Consider the following 25,162-nt stretch of genomic DNA (forward strand, 5'->3'; position numbering starts at 1 on the left):
TACAGCAATTTGTGTGAGTTTCTAATTTCTGTAATCTATGATTTATGGGAATTTTGATTGGACTTAACTATAAATGGTTTTATTTATTTATTTATTTTTTTTGAGATTTTTTCAATTTAGTCAATACATTTTGTTATTTTGGGAATATATTTGTATTGTGAATTGTGTTACAAATTACTAATTGTGAAACAGCTGGTAGCTTATCACTGGGGAGTAGGTATTAGTTAAGGGAAATAGAGTTTACGAACTTAGGGCGCTATCCTATGGCTAAAAGATAAAGAAAGCGCTACACATTTCATGTTTATGTAAATACATCGTTAAAACAAATGTTTTTCATGTTTTAGTAATAATTGACAAAATGTAGACATGAATTGTATAATTGTGTAAAGCCTGAAGTCCAAATCTTAATACATAATTTGCCAGTCTCCTCACTCACTCACGTCCGTCCGAAGCCGAATGCGCAGTTGCCTTCTGCGCAGCTGCCCGAAAAACTTTACGAGACCGGTATTGCCGCAGGCGGCGGATTTACGGCCGCGAAAATTCAAAGAGAAAGGCGACTTCGATTAAAGCTCTAGAGGCCTGAAAGGCGATTTCGACTACAGCTCGAGGCCTAATTACGCATTCATTCAACGTAATGAATTATTATTATTATTCAATACACCTATATCAGGTTTTGTGGTGCAGAATGCGCAGTCGCCTTCTGCGCACGTCCAAAGCTGAATGCGCAGTCTCCTTCTGCGCAGCTGCCTGAAAAACCTTACGAGACCGACATTGCGGCAGGCGGCGGATTTACGGCCGCAAAATTTCAAAGAGAAAGGCGACTTCGATTAAAGCTCTAGAGGCCTGAAAGGTGATTTTGACTACAGCTCGAGGCCTAATTACGCATTTATTCAATACACCTATAACAAGTTTTTTGGTTCTTATACTTATATATTATACTATTCCACTCATGCCCATTTCATCTTACGTCGTTGAAACGGGCTCTTTGTCTAGTATCAAATAAGCACTTTCACAAAAGGTACAAATATAACAGAACAGGTGTGCTTCTATTCAAGAATATAACTGCAGAAAAAGAACCCACGTTAGGGTGCGACATTGACACGCATTTGCTACGACCGCTTCAGTGGCGCAACGGTATCAACTGCTGACTGGTAATCAAAACTTCACGGGTTCGACTCCCGGACGAGTCTGTTTTGAGAAATGAGCTGCTCTTATTCTTACTATCTTAGAATAAAAACATACATTTGATTTCAGTCTGTAACAGCCGGTGTAAATTTATGATACTTGGAAAGGTTAGCTTTGATTTTTTTTATTCAGTTTTATTCTCTTAGTCATCTGGTGATGTCAATGAATCGCAGACTTCAAGAAGCCATTTCATGCTGGGATACACAACAAAGAACTAAATGAGACAGCGGCTTTAATTGACCTGCCACTGCTGTGTCCAGACATTATGGTGCCCTGAAATGGGAGGACTGTGGAGACAAAGCGTTAAGTGACTGAAATGTGCGCATATCTATCCCTTACATGAATGTCTGCAATGTGGTCTGTAATCACGATGTCTGAATTTGTTTGATTTGTATTTTTAAACGGTGGAGCAGAAGGCTAAATGACATTGTGGATCTTTGTCCCAAACATTATGGAGGGCACTGTATATGTGTACAATGACGAAACATTTATATACAACATGTTGTCGGGCTGCCTAGCAGTATGTGAACCTGTTCGGTGAGGCCCACACAATCTTCAAATTGGCCATTCTCATCCAATCAGAAAGGTCGTCTCAGTCTGCCACAATCTCTCTCTTCTTCCTTCTGCTTTTTCTGTAACTACCAGATTTTTCCATACCTTCTTTTCTCACGATGTTGCCGTGAAACATCCAGCTGCCTCTTTCTGCTTATCAGCAGCAACTCTGTTTCTGTGCCCAGAGCTTCACAGAACGTCCTCATTGGTAATGTGGCTTGTCCAGCTGCCTTTCATAATGCCTTTATACACACACATGAACTTTAATGACATCCCATAGGCTTTAATGTGGAGTCAGCCCAACCTTTGCAGCTCTAACAGCTTCAGTTCTTCTGGGAAGGCTTTCCACAAGGTGTTTATGGGAGTTTGTGACCAGGGGCCTCATGTATAACACCATGTGTAGAATCCACACCATAACATGGCGTACGGACAAAAGCGGAAATGTTCGTATGCACAAAAAAAATCCAGATGCATAACTCTGTGTAAACGCCAGCTTCCACGTTCTTCCGCTACATAAATCCCGATCAGCGTGAAAAGTAACACACGTGCACGCGCCTGCTGTCCCGCCTCAACTCCTCCCAGAATTACGCCTCTTTGAATATGCAAATCAATGTAAATAGCCCTTAAGCTCAGCATTCTGTGAAAAGACAATGGCAAAAGCATGAGGGGAAAAAAGAATTTCAGTGAATACCACGTGGAGGCAAAGAAAAGCGTACTATTTGTTGGTTTAAACAGTGAATATAAACAACAAAAGGAAGTTGATTGAGTGACGTAGTGTGTTGAAGAAACTCGAAAGTTCAAGTTCACAAAGTCGCACAGTGCCAGATGTCAGATATCAAAGTCGCCATGAAAAGGCAAGTCGCAGCCCACCGTCCGAGTGTCATATGAAAGTTTATTAGGATACTGAGAAAAAAAAAAATAGGGACACAGTGGGGAGAAAAGCACGAAATGTCAACTTTAATTTCGAAATTTCCACTTTAATCACATAGTTTATTTTGTCATTAAAGCAGAACATTATAAACTTTAAATCGTTTAATTTACTAGTTTCTCAAATCACATCGTAATTAAAGTAGCACGTTAAATGTTTTGTTTTGTACGAGTATTTGTTCTTCTGTGTGCTCTGTGTGTGTGAATCATTACGTGCTTTCGGGCTTTCTCTTTCTCCGACAGGACACAGAATACATTACATTCATGATGTTACAGCTCTCTGAATAATTAAAATACTGAGATGTATACTTGATATCATTTTCATGATGATAGGAGTTAAAGCATGTTATTAAAAATGGGGGCACAGTGGCGCAGTGATAGTGATGAGCTGGCGCCTCCGTCCACAGATTGTTCCTGCCTCACTCAAGATGCTTGCTGCGCCGTGCACAACCTTCAATGAAGTAATTTACTGCAGCAGTACTGTCTCTTTCAAACGTACTAACCTCCAATTCCTGTCCTTCCTTCTCTTTCTCCAAGTCACCAATCGCCACACAATCAGCTCTGTAATAGACGTTAAGCCATCTGTAAGCTTAGAACGCCGATTCTTCAAAACTTTTAAGAAACATTAAAATATCTTCGTAGTACGTATTTAATTATTGTATCCATCTATCCTTCCAGTATGGCGCCAGCCCAGCAAGAATACAGCGCGAGGCGGGAACAATCCGTGAACAGAGTGCCAGCTCCTTGCTAGCGCTATGCCACCATGTCCTCACATGTTTAATTATTAACAATATAGATTATTTAAATGACGTTAACATTTTTTCTGTATAATGTAATAAACATATTTTGCTGCATTTCATCTTAAAAATGATATCGTCGTCATATGTAAATACGCCCTTTATAAAGTGGCTCAGGTTGTGCAATATTATAACTGTAGTGCAAGTTTCCAGTGAGGTGATTGTACTTAAGTACTAACAGTTCTACAAGGAGCACTTGATGGACTGATTGAGTGCGTTTATAGTTCTTGGGATGAAACTGTTTGTGAACCGCGAGGTCTGTACAGGAAAGGCTCTGAAGCGTTTGTCGTATGAGAGCAGTTCAAATAGACAGCATGGCCGAAGCAGCATGTGCTTGATGCTGTATACTGATTAATTCTCTTTCCGATCAGCTTCTCCAAGTGGTGCAGTGAGAGTAATATGGAAAAAGATGATCCGCTGTGGCAACACCTAACAGGAGCAGCTGAAAAAAGAAGATGCAGTGAGAGTAACGACGTTAAAGCAGCTATGGTATTTAGAATACTTTGGCCATTCCGTGGACCATTATATTGTTACAGGTTAATTACAATCAAATGTCTTAAACTAATACACTGAAATTAACCGCATATTGTTTATTTGATAAAGCCGGCCTTGTGGATATAAAAAAGAAAGGGAAAACACCCAGGAACAGCAGCACTGCTTTGACGCTGGCTACCGCCAGTTTGCAAAATCGAGCAGAGAACTTGCGTACACCAGGGTTGGAGCTATAATGAAAAGTTTAAGTTTTATACATCACAATTTGAGTGTGGAAACGGGAGTACTCAACATTTTTGTGCACATGCACCGTTTATACATGAGGCCTCAGGAGAGCATTTGTGAGGTCAGGCACTGTTTTTGCTCCTGATTAACTTCTTTTGAATTAATCTTATTTAACTTGAAGACTCAGACCCCTTAATTGTTTCTTTTTCCTTAATTAGCAGCCAAACAATAATGAGATACAAAATGAGCCAAAACATGACCAGCAAACTATGACCGTCATACAATATCTGAAAATAAAGGAAGATGAAGGTCTCAGGAATGCTGATCTGCTCTTAGACAAGAGAAAATCAGTAATTTTGGAAATGTCTGCTATTGCACAATGAGAGCAGCAACAAGTCATTCAATTAAAGAATGGGTTTAATTAACAATGAGACTCGGCGCCGAATTAAGCAATTGGTTGGAGTTTGAGGCCCTGACTTAGTTGGTCTTCTGCTTCATTGCTGTTTGGGTTCCATTTAAGGAAGGAAATGAAGCAATTCAGAGGAACAAAGCTTAAAAACAATTCAATTAAAATTAATTCGAAACAAGTGACCAAAACAGGTCACTAATTAAGAAAAGGGTTAGAATGAAAACCTGCTGCCACTAGGGCCCTCCAGGACTGGAGTTGGGGACCCCTGCATTAAAGAATCACAATAATCAAGACATGGAAAAATCAAAGCATGCATTATTTACATGTTTAAACAAGACATCGCTGCTGTGGCTTCAGTCTATTCAGAGAGCTGCTGTTAGATTGTTAACCCTCTCTCCAGTAAGTGGTCTCCCATTACTCTAATTTATTTTCGCTTTATTGGCATCCAATGAAATTTAGAATCTCTTTTAAAATTGTACTAATTACCTCTAGAGCTCTGCATGGTCAAACACCACGATATATTTCAGATTTTTGACAATGTTATACTGCCAGTAGCCCACTTGGGTCATCTAACCAGGGCCGCCTTATTGGTCCACATACTCGGCTAAAGACTCGTGAGAATCACCAAAATGGTGGAATTTCCTTCCTTGTGCTTTATGGGCTGCTAATACACTCGGCGCATTTATAAAAAAAAAAAAAAAAAAAGTTGCACCTTTTTAGGCCTAGCGTATGGCTGTTGTTTTTTATGTTCATTAGTTGACATGTTAGTTTAATTTTATTTTTTATTCTTTGTAACTGTGTGTTTTAATTGTTTTCTATGGTGTACAGTGCTTTGTAACTGTGTTTGTGAAAGGTGCTTCATAAATAAATATAAACACCACCAAAGATGAACTGGGGTGGGGGGGAAATAGATAACAGATGATTAAAGACTTCAAATTCATTGAAGAGTATGATAATTCTGTGCATACCTAGATTTAATGGTAGGGCTAAATTGTAGTTACAAGAAGGCCTAATTAAAAGAAAAGTTGAGTTTTTAGGAGTTTCTTAAAATGATCCACAGTGTTAGCCTGTGTGGAATAAGGCGCTATAACAGCACTGACCCGACACAGACTCTCATCGGAGATACGTCAAAAGGATAACAAAAAAATGTATTTTTCTTCAGCTGTGAGGCATGTCTTCCCCGTGTTTCCCACAGGCCACACACAGAAAAGAAAACACCCAAAAAATTACTCTCTTCTTCCTCCACCCGACTCTGGCGCTTCGAGTAGTGGCTGCAAGGCTGTTCTTTAGCCCACCCAGGAGTGCTTCAGGTGATAATGAACCTAATTCATGTTGCACTTCTGGTGTGGCTGCATTCCAGCCCACAGAGGCTCGTTAAGCCGTGCAGCTCCTCCTGGTGGTGGCCACGGAGCCCAACAGGTCTGAGCCCTGAAGTCTCACACCTGTGGCCCTGATTTAACCCAGGAGGGCTGCCACCACGCGTTCCGGGGGGGACGTAGTGTGCAACCCATGGCTGTAACCCCCCCGGACCCAGTGTCAAAAGGATGTCCCGGCCGTCCGCTACACTTGGTATATCTTTATTGGTCACGTATTGCAGGTGTTTGGTGAGACGGCCTTCTGCTGTTATGCACCACTTTTATGCTTGGCTCTTGGAATAACAAGCAGACCGCTATTAGAAGAGCTAAGATCATAATGTGGGGGGGGGGGGGGGGGGGTAGGCACTTTCCAAAAAAATATATATGTTTTGGGCGGCATGGTGGCGCAGTGGAAGCGCTGCTGCCTCGCAGTTAGGAGACTCGGGACCGCTTCCTGGGTCCTCCCTGCGTGGGTTTGCATGTTCTCCCCGTGTCTGCGTGGGTTTCCTCTGTGTACTCCGGTTTCCTCCCACAGTCCAAAGACATGCAGGTTAGGTGCATTGACAATTCTAAATTGGCCCTGGTGTGTTTGTGTGTGTCCTGCGGTGGGTTGGTACCCTGCCTGGGATTGGTTCCTGCCTTGTGCCCTGTGTTGGCTGGGATTGGCTCCAGCAGACCCCCGTGACCCTGTGTTCGGATTCAGTGGGTTGGAAAATGGATGGATGGAAATATATACAGTGTATATATATATATATATATATAATATATATATATATATATATATATATATATATATATATATATATATACTTTTTTTTTTTTTTTTTTTTGACAAACCAACTCGGGATCCACATTAGGACCCGAGTACAGCCATGCAACAGGTGACACCAAGGCAACACACCAGTTCAGATGGAATGGAACACTGGGAGGTTTTTCATGGTGGCTGGAGTGCCAATTCTAATACCAAACCCCACCCCCCCACCCCCCAGGTTTTTCCCTTGCATGTCTGAAGGCCTACATGCAGGGCTGGATGCATATTGTCGTGGCGAAAAATTGTCACCAGAAGGCTTTTTACCTGAAATGAAGGCTATTAGGAGTCTCGGGATAGGCAAACAGAGTCTACAGTTTTTTATTGCAATAAAATAACCATAATAATAACACGGACTCAACCCAGTACGGCCAAATTGAGCTGAGCACCGAACAGTTCCGGACTCAAAACTTGTATAGTCATTTCTTACCACTCCAACCTCGCTCAAATTAGCTCATTTTTCTTCTGACTCCCCTCTGCTCCTGTCCAGCCGATACCTTGAGTTCCCATGGGAACCGTTATTACCTCCTGACTTCACCCTGCAGCTGGTACCCCTGGTATTTTCACTGTCTATTGTTCATTTCTAGTTTCTGTTTTTGCTTATTGGCCAAGGCCTTTCTTCCATATATGGGTTTCCTCTCGTCATTTTCCCTTCCTAGTCTATTTGGTGGTCAAAGCTAAACTTTAGTTAAAAAGAAATATGGCATGTGCCTTTCTTTAATTATTTGCTTGGTATGCCTGACTTGCATTAATATCTACAGTAAGGTTAATGCTTATATATTTGTCTATATTAATTTATGCTAATACAGGAATACACTAATTTTACTTTTCATACATTACATCATCTTCCTTTTGCTGTTTCTGCTGACTCACTGTCCCAGCTGGCTTCTTACGTGCCTACCAGGGCCTGTTTTTTTTACTGATATCGTTTCTCAGCTTTCTGACTTTCGAACACCGGTGTCCTGGTCTCCCCTTCTGTCCTCGGGTAGTTTCTGTGCGTCATTCTTGACCTATTCTATTCTTGCTCTCTTAATGCTGGTAACTTTCCTTCAAGCTTAAAAAATAATGCAATATGACTGATTTTTTTAGTTAACCATTTGCTTGCCCTATCTTATTTGCTTAACATTCTAATTTATGCTTAAATCTAATGTTTCAGAAGCTTTTAATTACTTTTATGGCTATTTATGCTAATATGCTATCTATAATATTAACGTCATACCCAGGACGGAGCAATTGCAGGTTAAGGGCCTTGCTCGAGGGCCCAACGAAGTAGTGTCCCTTTTGGCATTTATGGGATTCAAACTGGCAACATTCAAAAAGTTCCCACACGTTTATATTTTCATTGGAAACGGTGAAGGCAGAAAGAGTAGTCTGAGAGTGTCATGTGACTGGGAAAATTGCATCGCAAACAAAGGTGACTATATAGAAAAGTGATGTCATTTTGTTTTTGAAATTCTTAATAGAGTTTAAAAAAAAAAAAAAAAAAAAAGGACGTAAACTTTTTGAACGTCCCTTGTATAATACCCTCAATTATTTCTATTTTCACTAATGACTAAGATTTCAGTATTCACCCAGTCCCAATTTATCATGAGGAAATTACTACTCATCAATTCAGAAACATAAGACAGGCATTGAGTCTGAGAGCCCAGAGCATCAGGGTCATCAGGTGCTGTAGTTCTGTAAAGCTGCATGCCATCTGTCACAGCTGTGGTAGTTCACCTTGTGTGCTGAAATGATCTGACCTCACGTGAACATCTCACAATATGTAAGGAGACTGTGGAAGATTGTGGGTTCGCTTCCTGGTTCCTCCGTGTGGATAGCGCTTTGAGTACTGAGAAAAGTGCTATATAAATGTAATGAATTATTATTATTACCTGTCTGTCTGTATGTCTGCCCGCCTTTCATGAGAGAACTAATTAACCCTTAAACCGCCATATACTTGGGGGGTTAATGCACCCCAGGATGCCAAATACTCTTTTGCTGCACTTTTTAAGTAAACATCACAGTTCACAAAGAAAATGTGAAATTTTCATGGAACACATTTTTTTCATGCAAAGAGAATCACAATTACTGCAACACTGATCATTTTACACCCTGCTAATGAACTGTAAAAACTATATATATATATATATATATATAAAAAAGCTACTGCAATAATCTGTTGTTATATGTACAAGGTGCAGCTGATGCCATTGATGAAATTCAGTAAATCACCGAGCCAACTGTGCTTAAACTGGCTGCACGCAGGCACACAGAGGTAAGCGCTGACGCTGGCAGGCTAGTCTAGTGCAGCGACTGAATGCCAGGGACAGTGGTACTGAAGTTATGCCGGGGCCAGCAGTGCTTATGAGCTGGCTGCTCCATGAATATACGGCACGGACTAATCAGCTCCGGTGTTCTGGCAAATTGCTCTGGGAAGCGAGTATAGCTGGTTGTGGCGTTCAATAAATGTATTTCGCCGAATATAATCGGCTCCGGTGTGCTTACAAATGGCACTGGAAACCGACTCTACCCGGTTGCGGCGTTCAACGAATGCACTTTGCCGAATATACTCTACTCCGGTGTGCTGGCAAATTGCATTGGGAACCGACTGTAGCCGGTTCTGGCGGTTTAAGGGTTAACTGATGTAGATCTTTAATTTGCTTGAACATTCCGGTTGATTTTTGCGACTTCTCTCATTGTATGTATCATAGTTAGCTTGCGGTACCGATTTTATTTGCACGAATCCGAGAGACACGGAGGGTGGCGGGGCCCCTCTCAGTCACACGTCTGCCTCAGGGTGCGTACCTTACCTCCGCTTAGCTAGAGAATGAGAGAACTACTTAGCGGATTTAGATTGGGTTTTTTTTTCCTATAATTTTCTTGAATATCCCGGTTGATTTTGCGACTTCTGTCATCGCACTAATTATCAGAGTTCACTTGTGGTACCGATTTTATTTGCCTGGCTCAGAGAGGGAGAGACGCAGCGGGGCCCTCCTCACTCATGTGCCAGACTCTGGGCGTTCCTTACCTCCATTTAGCGAACGAGAGAAGTACTTCACAGATTTAGATCTTTTTTTTTTTTTTCTTTCTTTCTAGAATTCTAGAATTCCAGTTGACTTTGCAACTTCTCTCATTGCGCTAAGAATCAGAGTTCTCTTGCAGGAGTGATTTTAATCTCGCTAATGTGAGACAGAGGCTGCGTCGCGAGGTGAGGGGGAAGCGTGACGTCAGGAGTGGGGAGCCGGGTAGGGCCCTCCGCGCTGTCCTGTTTCACTACTACGTGGGCAGGGTCGCGGGGGGTGGCTAGTATAGATATAAAATATCAGTGAGGCCAGAACAGATCCTCATGGTACGCCACACACCATATCAAAGTACTGCGATGATGCGGGTTCTCCACGCTCCGTCTTGCTTTTTGGGAGCTCTTGAACCCGTCACCATTGGTAATGTTACCAATGAGCTTGGCAGTGAGGCATAACAATGGAGCAAGGGGATGGTGTAAAAAAAAAAAAAAAAAAAAGTGCTTTTATTAAAAACAACAAAACAAATGTCCAAACAAATAAATAAAGTGCAGTGCTCTCCGAAAGTCATTAAATAAATAATCCCATAAAACAAGTGCTGAAGTGGAGGTTAAAACCAATAAATAGAAAAAACACAATAATCCTTAAAACGAGGTTAAAACAATGGCATGAAGCAGTCTCTTAAAAACAAGCCCGGTGCATTCTTTTAACTGGTGACCCCCCTGCTTCTCCCTATCCAGGCTTCACAACAGGTGTCCTTCCTTCTTCCTTCTGGTCTGGAGGCTTCCCGATCCCTGGCTTCGGTTCAGCACTCTACCCAGACCAAGACTTAGGTTCCCATACTGGGGAATCCATCTCCCAAGCCTCCCGACTCCCACTGCCTTCTTGGCCTTACATGGCCAGCCATCCTTCTTCTGGTCACTCCAGCTCTTTGATCGCTCAGCTGGAGCAACCGCTTCCTTCTGCCCCAGCGAATGTCGGCCAAACACCCCTGCTAGGGCTCACTGTCCAGCTGCCTGCCTCTGAGCCTTCGCTTGCTTGCCTGCCTGCCCGCCCGCACTGGCTCTCTCCACACTGCTTACTTCTTTCTCCCTCCGTCTTTCTTTTCTTTTACTTTCCTTTTTTTTTTTTTTTTTTTTTTTTGCTCCCCTTAGCCAGCTCGCGCTTCTATTTATGAAGAGGATGTGACAGCTGTAGCAATCAGCAGTTCCTGGCAACAATTACGGATGCGGGCCGTTTCTCACCTGTGCACTTAGGTGAGAAACGCCCACATCATGAACTCCTCAGGAACCGCTTTGGCCACACAATCACTACGCCCCCTCGCTAAGCTGCAAGCGTGGCGATTATTTTTTTAAAACTGGCCTTCCTGTTGGGAGCTGTGGACCAGCAACACTACAAGTACCTCCAAACTACAGTCAGCACAACTAACAAGGAATTACCTGCCTGTTAAAGAAGACCGAAGCCAACTTAAGACACTGCCACCCTTTGACTAAGGTGATTTAGTACAATACTGTGGCCCACGGTGGCGGGTCCAGTAGAACTAGATCAGATCTGTTTCCTCTGTCAGCATTAACCCACAAGTCATTTATCACCTGAAGCAGTGCTGTTTCTAAAACCTGACTGAAACATATCTCCTCCGCAGAGCTAGCGGTTGTCTGTCTTTAGCTCCATGAGTTGCGCCCATTTTTCTGTAATCTGAAGACCCTCTGGTTCATGTGCAGCTTTGAGCATTGTAATCGCAGAGCAAATTCCTTGGCAGAAGAGACCGTGGAGGTGTCCAGCCTAAAACATGTTTACAACAATGCTGGGCCCCTTGTATGTCTAAAGCGATTGTCTGTCCGAGACATGAGGTGTGCCCCTGATGTTTAACTGTGACTCCATTGTAGTTAGCCCCGCACATCCTCAATGTCTTTAACTTGGTCAGATATGACAGTAGATAATGCTGTCTTGTCACATTTAAGGTTTTTTCCAGGGTCTGGGATGAGGCCAGATAGATAGATACTTTATTGAATTCCAAGGGGAAATTCACACGAATTTCATGCTAGTGACATTTATTGTAAATAATCTTTGTCCAGGGCAGGATGTCCTGCCCAGAACGCTTATCAATGTCCCGTGGGATTGCATCAGTGCAAAGATTTGAAGTTTTCCCCCCAAAGAGTAAACATTCTCTGATAAAGGAAGCGTTAGCATTTCTGATAATTGAATTGGGCAAATCAGAGGCTGTGGAATTGGGACTAAATTGCCTAATACTGGCGTCTGGAGTCTCCGCTGGATAAGTGGCAACGTTCAGCAAAGTGGACAGCAACACAGGAGATGAGTTTGCATTTTTGTTGTTTTTGCATGTGTTTCAGACGCTGCCCCCTGCTGAACGCTGTGCCCGGTGACACTGAGCTCTTCCTTCCTTCCTGCCTGCATACGTCTGATCGCCTTCTTGTTTGTATCTCTTCACAGGCGCTGTCTGAAGATGTGTTGGTTGTGTCCTCAAAGTACAAGCAGCTGTATGAATGCAAGCTGCCTGCCCAGGCAAAGAAGTTTCAGCAGGACTCGTCTACAGAGGAGGACTCCGATGGCTACACGGGCCTGGAGATATCCGAGCTACTGAAGCCCATGGATGGCGCACCCTGTCTGTTTAAGGTCTCCCACCAATAGCTTCTGCTCAAAGAAATTTCCTGTTATACTTGGCGTGTGTTAACTGCTCACTTTTTCTGCCTTCCATCCTAGTGTACAGTAGTGACAGTATCTGGTATCATTAGTGCAGTTAGAAGAGCCATGCTGCTAATTGTAAATATCAGCAGATGACATCAGTGAAGGTGCTTTTAAAATTGAAGTTAGCTGGGTGATGCTTTGACTTCATGCAAAAGCATGGCATGACCTCCCCAAATACAAGCTGGCCAACTTGATTTTTGACTTTCTCGTATATAAAATATAGGGAAAGTATTGGAATATTCCAAAAATTCGACATTGAGATTTTGATCAATCTCGACGTTTTAGACCCCCCCCGAGTCCAACAATACCATTTTTGGAATTATGTCTGCTTGTGTGGGTGTGGGTGTGTGTGTGTGTGTGTGTTAACATGATGACTTGAGTACGCTTTCAAACAAATTCTGCATACAAGTATTTGGTACAAAACGTAGATTTCTATCACCTTTTGGGTTATTTCCATTAATAATAATAATAATTCATTACATTTATATAGCGCTTTTCTCAGTACTCAAAGCGCTATCCACACAGGGAGGAACCGGGATGCGAACCCTCAATCTTCCACAGTCTCCTTACTGCAAAGCAGCAGCACTACCACTGCGCCACCTGTGGTTTTTACTTTTTATTCATGCAGCTGCAGAGTCCGAGTTTTTATAATTGTTCAATATATTATTGATTTGGTTTGATTTGTTTTTGATGGTTCTTTAATGTACATAATCATGGTCTTGCAGTGTACTCCTCAAATATCCATCCCCATATCAGAGTATACGAGAAAGTCGAGGGGAGACCACTCCAGATTTTTATATGGGATTGCTGTGCCATTTCAGCATAATTGCACAAGAACAGTAAAGTGTTTTAGGATTGTGTTGGGACATACCAGTGGGACTTTTAACATGTCGGCAGCATAGGCTGATACACAGCACTTCTATTAAAAAGATGAGAAGGATGCTGCAAATTCCAGCAAAAGAATTGGAAAAGTGGGCACTTGTGTTTTAAAATGTATTTATTTTTTAATTTGCTATAGTGTTACCGTTTAACCATACTAACAGATTAACCAAAAGTAATCAATAGAGACGTGTAAATTGAGGCGTGGACTTTGGTTCTGATGGGGTGTCTGCCTCCCATATGACATCAAATGGTGGATTTCATAATAATAATAATACAGAGCAAGATGCAGAGGACAGGAAGAGATGGAAAAAGAGGGTTTGGCACAGCGGATCATAACGGGAGCAGCCAAAAGAAGGAGGAAGAATAATAATACATATTATTTATATAGCACCTTTCCCATAGACCTAAGGTGACCTCAGCAAGGATTTTATAAAGAGTGAGATTATTCCATGTACATTAGAAAAATGTAGCCGTGAACTGGCCACTCGGCCCAAGAAGTCTGCCAGTCCAATCAGTTTAACTCTTTCAGGGCTGATGTTGACTTTTGTCAAAATCAGGGGTAGAGGACGGTAATCGGCTTTAAACTGAGACAAAACTCGCCCTTTTTAGTTTGACTGTCTTTTTGCTTTAAGGAAAGTTACATAGCTTTGTTGATTTGACCTCAATTCCCTGAATGTGCAGAAGTAGTAAAGAGCAAACAGCCTCAAAAATGGCATCAATGTCTGGTGAGACTAAAGCAAATGTGCAAAGCAAGATACTCCATGGATGTTTTCTGTATTATCACTGAATCGGACTCTGACTTTTCAGACTCTGACTTTAATGCAAGTGATCTGGAGATGGAGATCAAAAAACAAAATTGAGGTACCAGCATCAGCCTATTGGTCACCAGTTGATTGTGGTGCTGAACACGTTCGTGTAGCTGATATGCTTACAGCAGCGTTCGCCTAGGAGGACCACTGCTTACGATGACAAGAGGTACAAACCATATTGCATCACACAGCGACTGCCACTATCGCCCACCTGCTGTGCGATGAAAGAGAGGTAACTGGCCAGCCTTGCATTCCCGCTGGTCATCGAGCTGTCCCTGCACAGCCACTACTGCCAGAGATGCCGAACAGGCACCAACAGCAGCCACAGCACATAGCGACAGACGTTTTATGTGGTTTATGTGTGATACCTGTGCATTGTGTGCTTTTCAGAAAACTAAGTTTTTTGGAAAGAGATATTCAGTCGTCAAAGAGTTAATTCTTCCAAAATAACATCAAGTCGAGTTTTGACGGTCCCTAATTTCCTACTGTCTCCCACACTATTTGGTCACGTGTTCCATGTATCCGTGTTTCCCTGTGTGAGAGAAAACCTACATACATTTCTCTGAAATTTACCCATAACAAGTTTCCCCGTGTTCTTGATAAACTCATTTTAAAGTCACCGTCTCGATCTGCTACACTAATGTCCTTCGTAATTTTAAATGCTTCAGTCATGCATGTCACCTCTTAAAGGATACGTTTCTTATTTTTCGAGTCAAAAGTTATTTCTTCACAAACATGGCATGTATGTATTTACTCTGCAAAATGTGTTCCAAAGTTAAGCACTTTCTATAAATGGAAGAAAAAAAATGATCTTGCCCACACTGGTGCGTTACATGGTAGGGTATTGGGCACAGCTGGATAGCTTAAAAACTTACCAAACATGTCAGTTTTTCAAGCCAAGACAGTTGTCGATTATTGAGCTGCACCTTGTGATTACACACACAATATAAAATGTGTTAAATGTTTTATTTTTGAACAAAAAATACCAATATTATCAGATTTAGCCATTTTAAAAGGTAGCTCACCTCTTAGTCTTCCTGCGCAACAACCTTACACTCCTAGGCGAGGCGTGGTTTCCTCTCAAAAGACCAAAGTTGAAGTAACCTTGTCACGCCATGTGGTTGATTTTGATTTGATTTATTTCAGTATTTACTAGCCATCCCCTGTTGCTTCACCCACACAGAAGTGAAACAGGACAGCGAGGAGGACCCTGCTTGGCTCCCTACTCCTGACGTCACGCTTCCCCCTCCCATCGGCCCGCAGTCTCTCACTCGGATTAGTGCAAACAAATTGGTACCGCAAGTGAACTATGATTCTTAGCATGATGAGAGAAGTCGCAAAATCAACTGGAATGTTCAAGCAAATTCTAGAAAATAAAAAACTCGATCTAAATCCATTAAGTAATTCTCTCATGAAAAGCAGACAGACAGACAGCCAGCCAGCCAGGTAGGCAGGCAGAAAATGGATTTTATATATATATATATATATATATATATATATATATATATATAATATATACAGGTGCTGGTCATAAAATTAGAATATCATGACAAAGTTGATTTATTTCAGTAATTCCATTAAAAAAGTGAAACTTGTATATTAGATTCATTCATTACACACAGACTGATGTATTTCAAATGTTTATTTTTTTTAATGTTGATGATTATAACTGACAACTAATCCCAAATTCAGTGTATCGGAAAATTAGAATATCAATTAAGACCAATGCAAAAAAAGGATTTTTAGAAATGTTGGCCAATTGAAAGGTATGAACATGAAAAGTATGAGCATGTACAGCACTCAATATTTTAGTTGGGGCTCCTTTGGCCTGGATTACTGCAGCAATGCGGCGTGGCATGGAGTCGATCAGTCTGTGGCACTGCTCAGGTGGTATGAGAGCGCATGTTGCTCTGATAGTGGCCTTCAGCTCTTCTGAATTGTTGGGTCTGGCGTATTGCATCTTCCTCTTCACAATGCCCCATAGATTTTCTATGGGGTTAAGGTCAGGTGAGTTTGCTGGCCAATCAAGAACAGGGATACCATGGTCCTTAAACCAGGTACTGGTAGCTTTGGCACTGTGTGCAGGTGCCAGGTCCTGTTGGAAAATGAAATCTGCATCTCCATAAAGTTCGTCCGCAGAAGGAAGCATGAAGTGCTCTAAAACTTCCTGTTAGACGGCTGCGTTGACCTTGGACCTCAGAAAACACAATGGACCAACACCAGCAGATGACATGGCACCCCAAACCATCACTGACTGTGGAAATTTTACACTGGACCTCACGCAACGTGGATTCTGTGCTTATCCTCTCTTCCTCCAGACTCTGGGACCTTGATTTCCAAAGGAAATGCAAACTTCAGTCCAGTCCTTTTTGTCTTTAGCCCAGGCGAGACACTTCTGACGCTGTCTCTTGTTCAAGAATGGTTTGACACAAGGAATGCGACAGCTGAAACCCATGTCTTGCATACGTCTGTGTGTGGTGGTTCTTGAAGCACTGACTCCAGCTGCAGTCCACTCTTTGTGAATCTCCCCCACATTTTTGAATGGGTTTTGTTTCACAATCCTCTCCAGGGTGCGGTTATCCCTATTGCTTGTCCACTTTTTTTCTACCACATCTTGTCCTTCCCTTCGCCTCTCTATTAATGTGCTTGGACACAGAGCTCTGTGAACAGCCAGCCTCTTTAGCAATGACCTTTTGTGTCTTGCCCTCCTTGTGCAAGGTGTCAATGGTCGTCTTTTGGACAACTGTCAAGTCAGCAGTCTTCCCCATGATTGTGTAGCCTACAGAACTCGACTGAGAGACCATTTAAAGGCTTTTGAGTTAATTAGCTGATTAGAGTGTGGCACCAGGTGTCTTCAATATTGAACCTTTTCACAATATTCTAATTTTCCGAGATACTGAATTTGGGACTTTCATTAGTTGTCAGTTATAATCATCAACATTAAAAGAAATAAACATTTGAAATACATCAGTCTGTGTGTAAGGAATGAATCTAATATACAAGTTTCTCTTTTTGAATGGAATTACTGAAATAAATCAACTTTGTCATGATATTCTAATTTTATGACCAGCACCTGTATAAGCAGAGCCTTCTTAATAGTGAACACTGACTGGCAGTTGATCGTGTCGAGTCCACTACAACTCCTAAATCCTGCTCATAAGGTGGACTTGATTTTCAGGCCTCCCTTTGTGTATTCAAACCTCACATTTTTACTTCCTACATGTAGTGAGAAGTCAAGCAAAACAACACCTTCTATTGGCTAACTAAAAAAAATTACAATATGCAAGTCCTGCAAACAGCACGCAAGATGGCAGACTACAATACGCAAGCTTTCAGGGCACCTCAGACCCCTTCTTCAGTCATCAAAAGCTTTTTAGTTAGCCGATAAAAGGTGTTGTTTTTCTTGACTTCTCACCACATCCATAATGGCTAACACGGTGCAGCACCCTAGTGTTACTTCCTACATGTAATACTTGACATTTACTTCCATTAAATTTCATGTGCCCAAGCCTGTCTCCTGTCCAGTACCCTCTGTGATGATTCAATGGATTCTCGACTCTCTGCCAATCCACCTATCTTGGTCTCAGCTGTAAACTTATTCTGTCTTAGCAGTGCATGTACTGCCGAAAATGTATACATTTGATGTTTTTGTTTCCATAATTGAAAAATGGGTTTCTTTCTGTACTATCAAAATCGGACATCATTAAGGTCACATGAGCCAGTTAGCACTGAGATTCTTTACAGCAACAATTTTAAACTTTTTAAAAACTTTTCTTAACAAGATGGTCCATAAGTCACTGGTATGAATGTGTAGATCTCTCTGCCTCATGTAAATTTTAACAGTTTAAATTTTTTTTTTTCTTTTAGACCAAAGATTGGTGGACATATGAGTTCTGCTATGGACAGTTCATCAGACAGTATCACATGCAAGGTAATGTGTTTGACGTGCGTGGTAACCTTTTGTTAGGGTGGGTGAACTAGAGAGCTGATTCATGTTACCTTCTGTAGGGCCCTATGGAATCAGTTTTATTTTTTTTGAAATTTAGTTTTCCTCGAGAGGAGCTGTGGTATCGTATGAGGAAGTCGGGAGTGGCAGAGAAGTATGTAAGAGTGGTACAGGATATGAATGAGGGAAGTGTGACTGGGGTGAGTTCTGCGGAAGGTGTGATGGAGGTGGGATTACATCAGGGATCGGTTCTGAGCCCTTTCTTATTTGCAATGGTGATGGACAGGTTGACAGACGAGATTAGACAGGAGTCCCCGTGGACTGTGATGTTTCTGATGACATTGTGATCTGTAGGGAGCAGGTGGAGGAGACCCTGGAGATATGAGAGGAGAGGAATGAAGGTCAGTAGGAACAAGACACAATACATGTGTGTGTGAATGAGAGGGAGGTCAGTGGAATGGTGAGGATGCTGGGTGTAGAGTTGGTGAAGGTGGATGAGTTTAAATACTTGATTTTAACAGTACAGAGTAATGGGGATTGTGGAAGAGAAGTGAAGAGAGTGCAATGGGTGGAGAAGGGTGTCACGACTGATTTATGACAGATGGGTATCAGCAAGAGTGAAAGGGAAGGTCTACAGGACTGTAGTGAGACCAGCTGTGGTATATGGGCTGGAGACGGTGGCACTGACCAGAAAGCAGGAGACAGAGCTGGAGGTGGCAGACTTAAAGATGTGAAGATTGGCATTGGGTGTGACGAGGATGTACAGGATAAGAAATCAGGACATTAGAGGGTCAGCTCAGGTTGGACGGTTGGGAGACAAAGTCAGAGAGGTGAGATTGTGTTCGTTTGGCCATGCGCAGAGGAGAGTTGCTGAGTATATTGGGAGAAGGATGCTAAGGATAGAGCTGCCAGGCAAGAGAAAAAAGAGAAAGGCCTAAGAGGAGGTCTGTGGATGTGGTGAGAGAGGGCATGTAGGTGATGGGTGTAACAGAGCAAGATGCAGAGGACAGAAAGATATGGAAGAAGATGATCTACTCTGGCAACCCCTAACGAGAGCAGCCGAAAGAAGAAGATTTTTTCCTTGATTTGGGTTTTCTTTTTTTCTGTAAGTAGCAACAGCTACAACAAAACACACAATAACTAAATGGCACATTCCTTTTAATGACACGACACACTAGCACAAGTGAACCTTATTTTGCAGTTACATCCATCGGGTAGGAGCCCAGATCCTCCATGATGCTGTATGTATGGTAAGACTGCAGTAGGACAAGTGAGTGCCCTCCAGAATTGTAAGAGCTGTTACTAGTTTGATGCATCCCTGAGATGAAGGTGAACTTCACTTTTAGGGTCTAGGATATTTGTTACAGCCTGAGCTGATGTGTTCTCAGCCAGAAAGAACTTTTTGTAGAGGTGAATATGTTCAGCAAGGTACTCTACTGATTCCAAGCAGCTATTCCACCCAGTGTTTCCTGCCTTGGGGATCCCTGGCAGGCTTCTTGAAGAAGGCAGACTTTACCCACATCCCTAGTGATGCAGCCTCACTAAGGTATTTCTAGTGCTGCCAGGTCTGTCCCACCAAACTGATGATATGACACAAGCAGGTTGAATGTACACCATTAGGCCTAACCCCTTTTAAAACGTCCTGGTCTGCTGCATTGTCTGTAACGACTACTAAAATGTCATTAAGACTTGGCTGGTTGTTTGTGAAGGGACTGAAGTGCTGCTGCCTGTGGAAAGGTGGACAAGTCACAGCTCTCCATAAAGATAACATCTGCCAAAAAGTCCTGGGGCCTCATGTATAAACGGTGCGTATGTACATAAATGTTGCGTACTCCCGTTTCCATGCTCAAATTGCGATGTATAAAACCTAAACTTGGCGTAAAGCCACGCACATTTCCACGGTAGCTCATACCCTGGCGTATGCAAGTTCTCTGCGTAATTTAATTTTAGTAATTAAACACCGTGAGGACACGGTGGACAGCGGTAGCGAGTCGCTGGCGCTCCGTTCATGGATTGTTCCTGCCTCGCGCTGTATGCTTGCTGGCACTGGCGCGACACTGGAAGGATAGATGGATAGAATAATTAAACACGTACTACGAAGATATTTCAATGTTCCTTAAAAGTTTTGAAGAATCGGCGTTCTAAGCTTACAGATGGCTTAACGTCTATTACAGAGATGATTGTGTGGCGATTGGTGACTTGGAGAAAGAAAAGTAAGGACAGGAATTGGAGGTTAGTACGTTTGAGAGAGACAGTACTGCTGCAATAAATTATTTCATCGAAGGTCGCACATGGCAAGCATCTTACGTGAGGTAGGAACAATCTGTGGACGGGGCGCCAGCTCCGTGTGTCCCCCCCCCATGTTTAATAACATGCACACATAGAAGATCAAATACAAAACAATGCATTTAACGTGCTACTTTAGTTACGATGGGATTGAGAAAGTAGTATATTAAACAATTTTAAGATGAAGTTTATGATGTTCTACTTTAATGACAAAATTAAGTACGTGATTAAAGTGGAAATTTTGAGATTAAAGTTGACATTTCGTGCTTTTTTCCCCACTGTGTGCCTATTTTTTTTTTTTCTTTTCTCTGTACCCTAATAAGCTTCCATATGACACTCAGACGGTGGGCTACGACTCGCCTTTTCACGGCGACTTGGATATCTGACAACTTTTTTATTTCAGGCACTGTGTGACTTTGTGAACTTGAGCTTTTCAGTTTCTCCAACACGCTATGTCACTCAATCAACTTCCTTTTGTTGTTTATATCACTGTTTAAACCAACAAATAGTACATTTTTCTTTGCCTCCACTATTCGCTGAAATTCTATTTTCCCCCGTGCTTTTGCCATTGTCTATTCACAGAATGCTGAGCTTAATGGCTATTTATATTGATTTGCATATTCAAAGAGACATCATTCTGGGAGGAGTTTGGGGAGTGGCAGTGCATGCACGTGCGTTACTTTTCACACTGACTGGGATTTATGGAGCTGAAGAACGTGGAAGTTGGCGAACGCACAGATTTATGCATCTGGATTTTTTTGTGCGTACCAACATTTCCGCTTTTGTCCTTACGCCATGTTTTAGTGTGTATTCTACGTACGGCGTTATGCATGAGGCCCCTGGACTGCAGTACCTGTAATTGTAATTATGTAAATTTATTTCTAATGATTCTTAATCCTTAAATGTTTACAGATTTAAAACATGCATCATTACATCTGTAGCTTCATGTACTGCATATCTTAAAATAATTAATTACAAAGCAGAAGCGAACTAATTTGAAAGACGCTAAATCCCGGAATTTAACAGAATAATGAAAGCGTGACCTGCTTTTAAGGGCTCGTTACATCTGAGGAGATGCCTGCTAATCTGCCCGGGTTTGGAGGGGCCGAGTTTATAACAGAAGAGTCAAATGTGGACCTTGTCTGCCTTGTCACCGCGAGGCCAAATGTTTATTAAATCCAGAAACATTGTTGTTAACTTTTAAAAGGGAACCCGTTAACCACCAGGGTTGTTCAGTAATAACATTTTCATACAGTAAAGTCTATTAATGCCGGTTAAATATAATTTCATGTACAATTAGAACTGCCTACATACGTAAAAGAATTACCATACAGCCAAATGTTAACTCATCTATCACTATGTTGAGAACACTGTGGTCGTGGCCATCAGTGATTTCATCAACTACAGCATAAATTTTATTGCCACGAATCTTTCAAAGAAAGGCATCCATGTGTTATTCAAAGACACGGGGCAAATGAGTTTAACGAAGACTGCTCTCATTTTCTGGCAGCGCGCCTCCATTGTTTACAGCACTTAACAAAGTAAGGACGCATCTTTGTCATTTTTTTCTAGCGGTACGTCTGACTTGCATGTCTACAAAGTCCTCCGCAAACTGGAGTCTTGCATCTGACGATTTTGTTGTTTCCTCTATTGGGAATGCTTTTTGATCTTAATCTCTCCTTGTTCTTGAAATGGGTTTTAGATTTGACGTGGTCATTGCAAGTATCTTTTCGTGTCCAGTAGAAACGTATTGTCCAGGTTCGTAAAAGTCGCTGGGATATTGTTGTTCTCTCAATTTTGCACTTAAGCTTGAGTTTTAATTTTTTCTACATTGTTGGGGTATCTGATACTGCTCGCTTTGACATGTCTGCCTTGTGTAGCCAGCTAATTCGTGAGTCTTTAACGAGAAAACATACAGGAAACGCGCACAAACAGATAGATACACAGCTGAATTTCTGCGAAGAATTGTGTTCGCTTGAAAAACAACAAACTAGAAAATAGTATCTGAAGGGTAGAACTATAGATTATTCACTCGTTTGATTTTTTGGGAAGTTTTGTAACAGTCACCCCTTCAGTCTCAAAATTCAGCACATTTCCATTTTTAAATCTAAAATCTGTTTTTATGCGTTAATTTCCTGATTCCGTCCTTGTTTTCCGCATCACGGAAATCATAGGGCCTTACTTCTGTTGCCTTTTGCAGCAGATTTATGGTGGTACTTGGCATGGCTGGCACTTCAGAAGTAGTAAGAACTCTGCTGCTGTCGATGAACTTTGTGTCCAGCAGGGGCCGCTAGTTCCTCAAGTAGACCAAGTTCAGTGCTGGGAATCGCACAGTGGAAAAGTTGATCTGCGTACAGTGTTGCCAACAACAGTAACAAAATAACAGCAACAACAGAAGTCAGCCATGCCACAGATACTCCGTTTGTAATAAAGAGCCTTGCAGCATACAAATCCTCAAATGGGCTCTGTCTGGTGACCCGAGGTGAACGCAGCAGTTAGCTCAGGTGCTTTAGTTGCTACGCTACTGTTTTTATTGCTGCAGATGCTGTGCAGAAGTTTGAAGGTGGAATGTTCTGGAGAGCTGCAAGTCCAAAGTTACACAATTTAGCAGAAGATGAGCAGCTGGGCCATTCCAGTGTGTATGGGGTCCACTGGTTGTGGGATTTTCACATTGTAGTAGCCTCCAATTGCCTACATCTCCCAGCAGCCCCAGCAATGCTACACCATTGGGCAGGTTCAGAAGGCACAGGGGTTGCTAAGAAGAAGGATAATTAAGCACTTGTTTTAAAAAGGAGCCAAAAAGATGCTGGGAGGGATTGCAGTCATCCATCAGACACACACTATTGGATTACAACCAATGTGGATTATGGTTTCTATCTGGATATATGTGCTGTCCTGTGCTTGATTGTCTGCGTGATTTCATCTTTGTCTCCTAATCATGCCAAATCTTCACATTTCAATTGGAACATGGTAGGACAAAAGTTTACATTTCATTCAGATTGCAGTTCACAGGGTTTTTCATTCCGCACACCATCGTCATCTGCCCCTGCTGCACTGGACTGTGTTTGGACTTTATCGTGAGCATTAATTGTTTGCTGAATATTGTCTTTCATGTATGAAGTGTATGTAAATATCGTTGTTAGGGAACTGTGGAAGGCTGTTGCGTATGTGTTTTTGTTTAATATGGAGTTTTTCTATTTATTTGATTATTATATACTTCATTATTGATCGATTCATTGAGCCGCTTAGCGTGTGAGTGCCAGGTCAAGGCTGGGTGTGTTCCTGGGTTCACTGTACTAAAATAAGCAAATCACTGTCTTTGGACGATGTGAATCTTAGCTGAATAAAAATGTTTGTTGTATATAAGCAGGCAGGGTGGTGTAGTGGTTAAGGCTTTGAACTTCAAACCCTGAGGTTGTGGGTTCAAATCTTCCTACTGACACCACAGTGTGATTCTGAGCAGGTCACTTGACATGCCTGGGCTGCAATTGGAAAACCTAAATAAATGGAACCAGTTGTATCATAAATGTTGTAAGTCGCCTTGGATAAATGCATCAGCCAAATAAGTAAATGTAAATATGAAAGTAAACCTTGTGAAATACGCCTACCCACCGTGACATCATTAATCTTCAAGATTCCAGAAGGTCTTTCCAATCTTTTGAAATGCACTCCACAGTTCTTGATGCTGATGCCCATTTCATTTGCCACTCGGCATCAGAGCGTGGTCGCCTTCATTTCACCGTGTTTTGTGAATGCCGTCTTTGAACAGCTCGTAAGTAGACATGTCGAGAGGCTGTAACTGACTAGTCATTCTTCCGGTATTATCGCCAGATCACGTTTTAGGGTTATTAACTCTTTCAGGGTTGATGTCAACTTTTGTTGAAAGAAGGTTGACGATGGTAATCGACTGCAAACTGTGACAAAACCAACTGTTATGTTTTAGTTGGACTCTCGTTGCTAGAAGGAAAGTTAGATTCATTGGTTTGACCGAGATTTCCTGCGCTCGTGTGAAACAACGGCAGAAATAACACTGACATCTGGTGAGTGATCAAAGCGAATGCGTAAAGCAAAATACTCCGTGGGCAACGTTTTGCCTATTATTATCTCTGAACTGGACTATGACTTGTCGGACTCAGATTTTGATACAAATGATTGAAAATGAATGTGAGGTTCCTGCTTCAGCTGACTGGTCCCCGGCTAACTGTTGTACTGACAATGTGCCAGGGAGGACTTCCACTTAACAATGATAAGAGGTAGAAACCAGATTGCAGTGCACTGCGACTTTGCCCCAGCTGTGCAAAGACAGCCTGGCAGCAAGCCTGCTGTACATTCTTGGCAAGCTGGCAGCCACAGCATGCAGCAACAGACGTTTTATGTTGATTTCTGTGTGAAACCATTGCTTTTAAGAAACTGTTATTTGGAAAAAATGTTCAGCCCTCAAAGAGTTAATCGAGGTGTTGTGAAAAAATACTTAATACATAACAAAAATCTTGAGTCGTCACTATAAATGAAATCCAAAGACTTCCTTTAATTCCACCCACTGGTGGACGTTCAGTATGTGAGCAGCAAGGCTCTCCATAGCAAGTCTGATTAGTTGTCAGAGAGCCAGTGGCTCCTGATGTCACCCAGGGACATTCACTTATAGCAGCTGGTCAACATTTCAGTCCCGCCAATGAACAAGCAGATAAAAGGTACATTCCAACAATACCCCCTGCCATTAAATAACATCCAAAGATCCCAACATAGTCATTAAAAGTCCTGTCTAAACATCTGCTTTACTGAAT

At 42.0% G+C, this 25,162-nt stretch overlaps 1 protein-coding gene across 2 annotated transcripts in view; it reads left to right on the forward strand.

Annotated features, from left to right (window-relative positions):
* os9 (OS9 endoplasmic reticulum lectin) overlaps positions 1-25,162 on the forward strand; it is a 185,520-nt gene that overhangs the window by 22,010 nt on the left and 138,348 nt on the right. For both annotated transcript variants that reach the window (XM_051925377.1, XM_028798671.2), the window contains exons 2-3: positions 12,201-12,383; positions 18,014-18,077. In XM_051925377.1, the coding sequence (XP_051781337.1) occupies positions 12,201-12,383; positions 18,014-18,077 (247 nt within the window). The remainder of the gene's footprint in view (positions 1-12,200; positions 12,384-18,013; positions 18,078-25,162) is intronic.

Source organism: Erpetoichthys calabaricus, chromosome 3, assembly GCF_900747795.2.
Source record: "Erpetoichthys calabaricus chromosome 3, fErpCal1.3, whole genome shotgun sequence".
Lineage (NCBI taxonomy): Eukaryota > Metazoa > Chordata > Cladistia > Polypteriformes > Polypteridae > Erpetoichthys > Erpetoichthys calabaricus.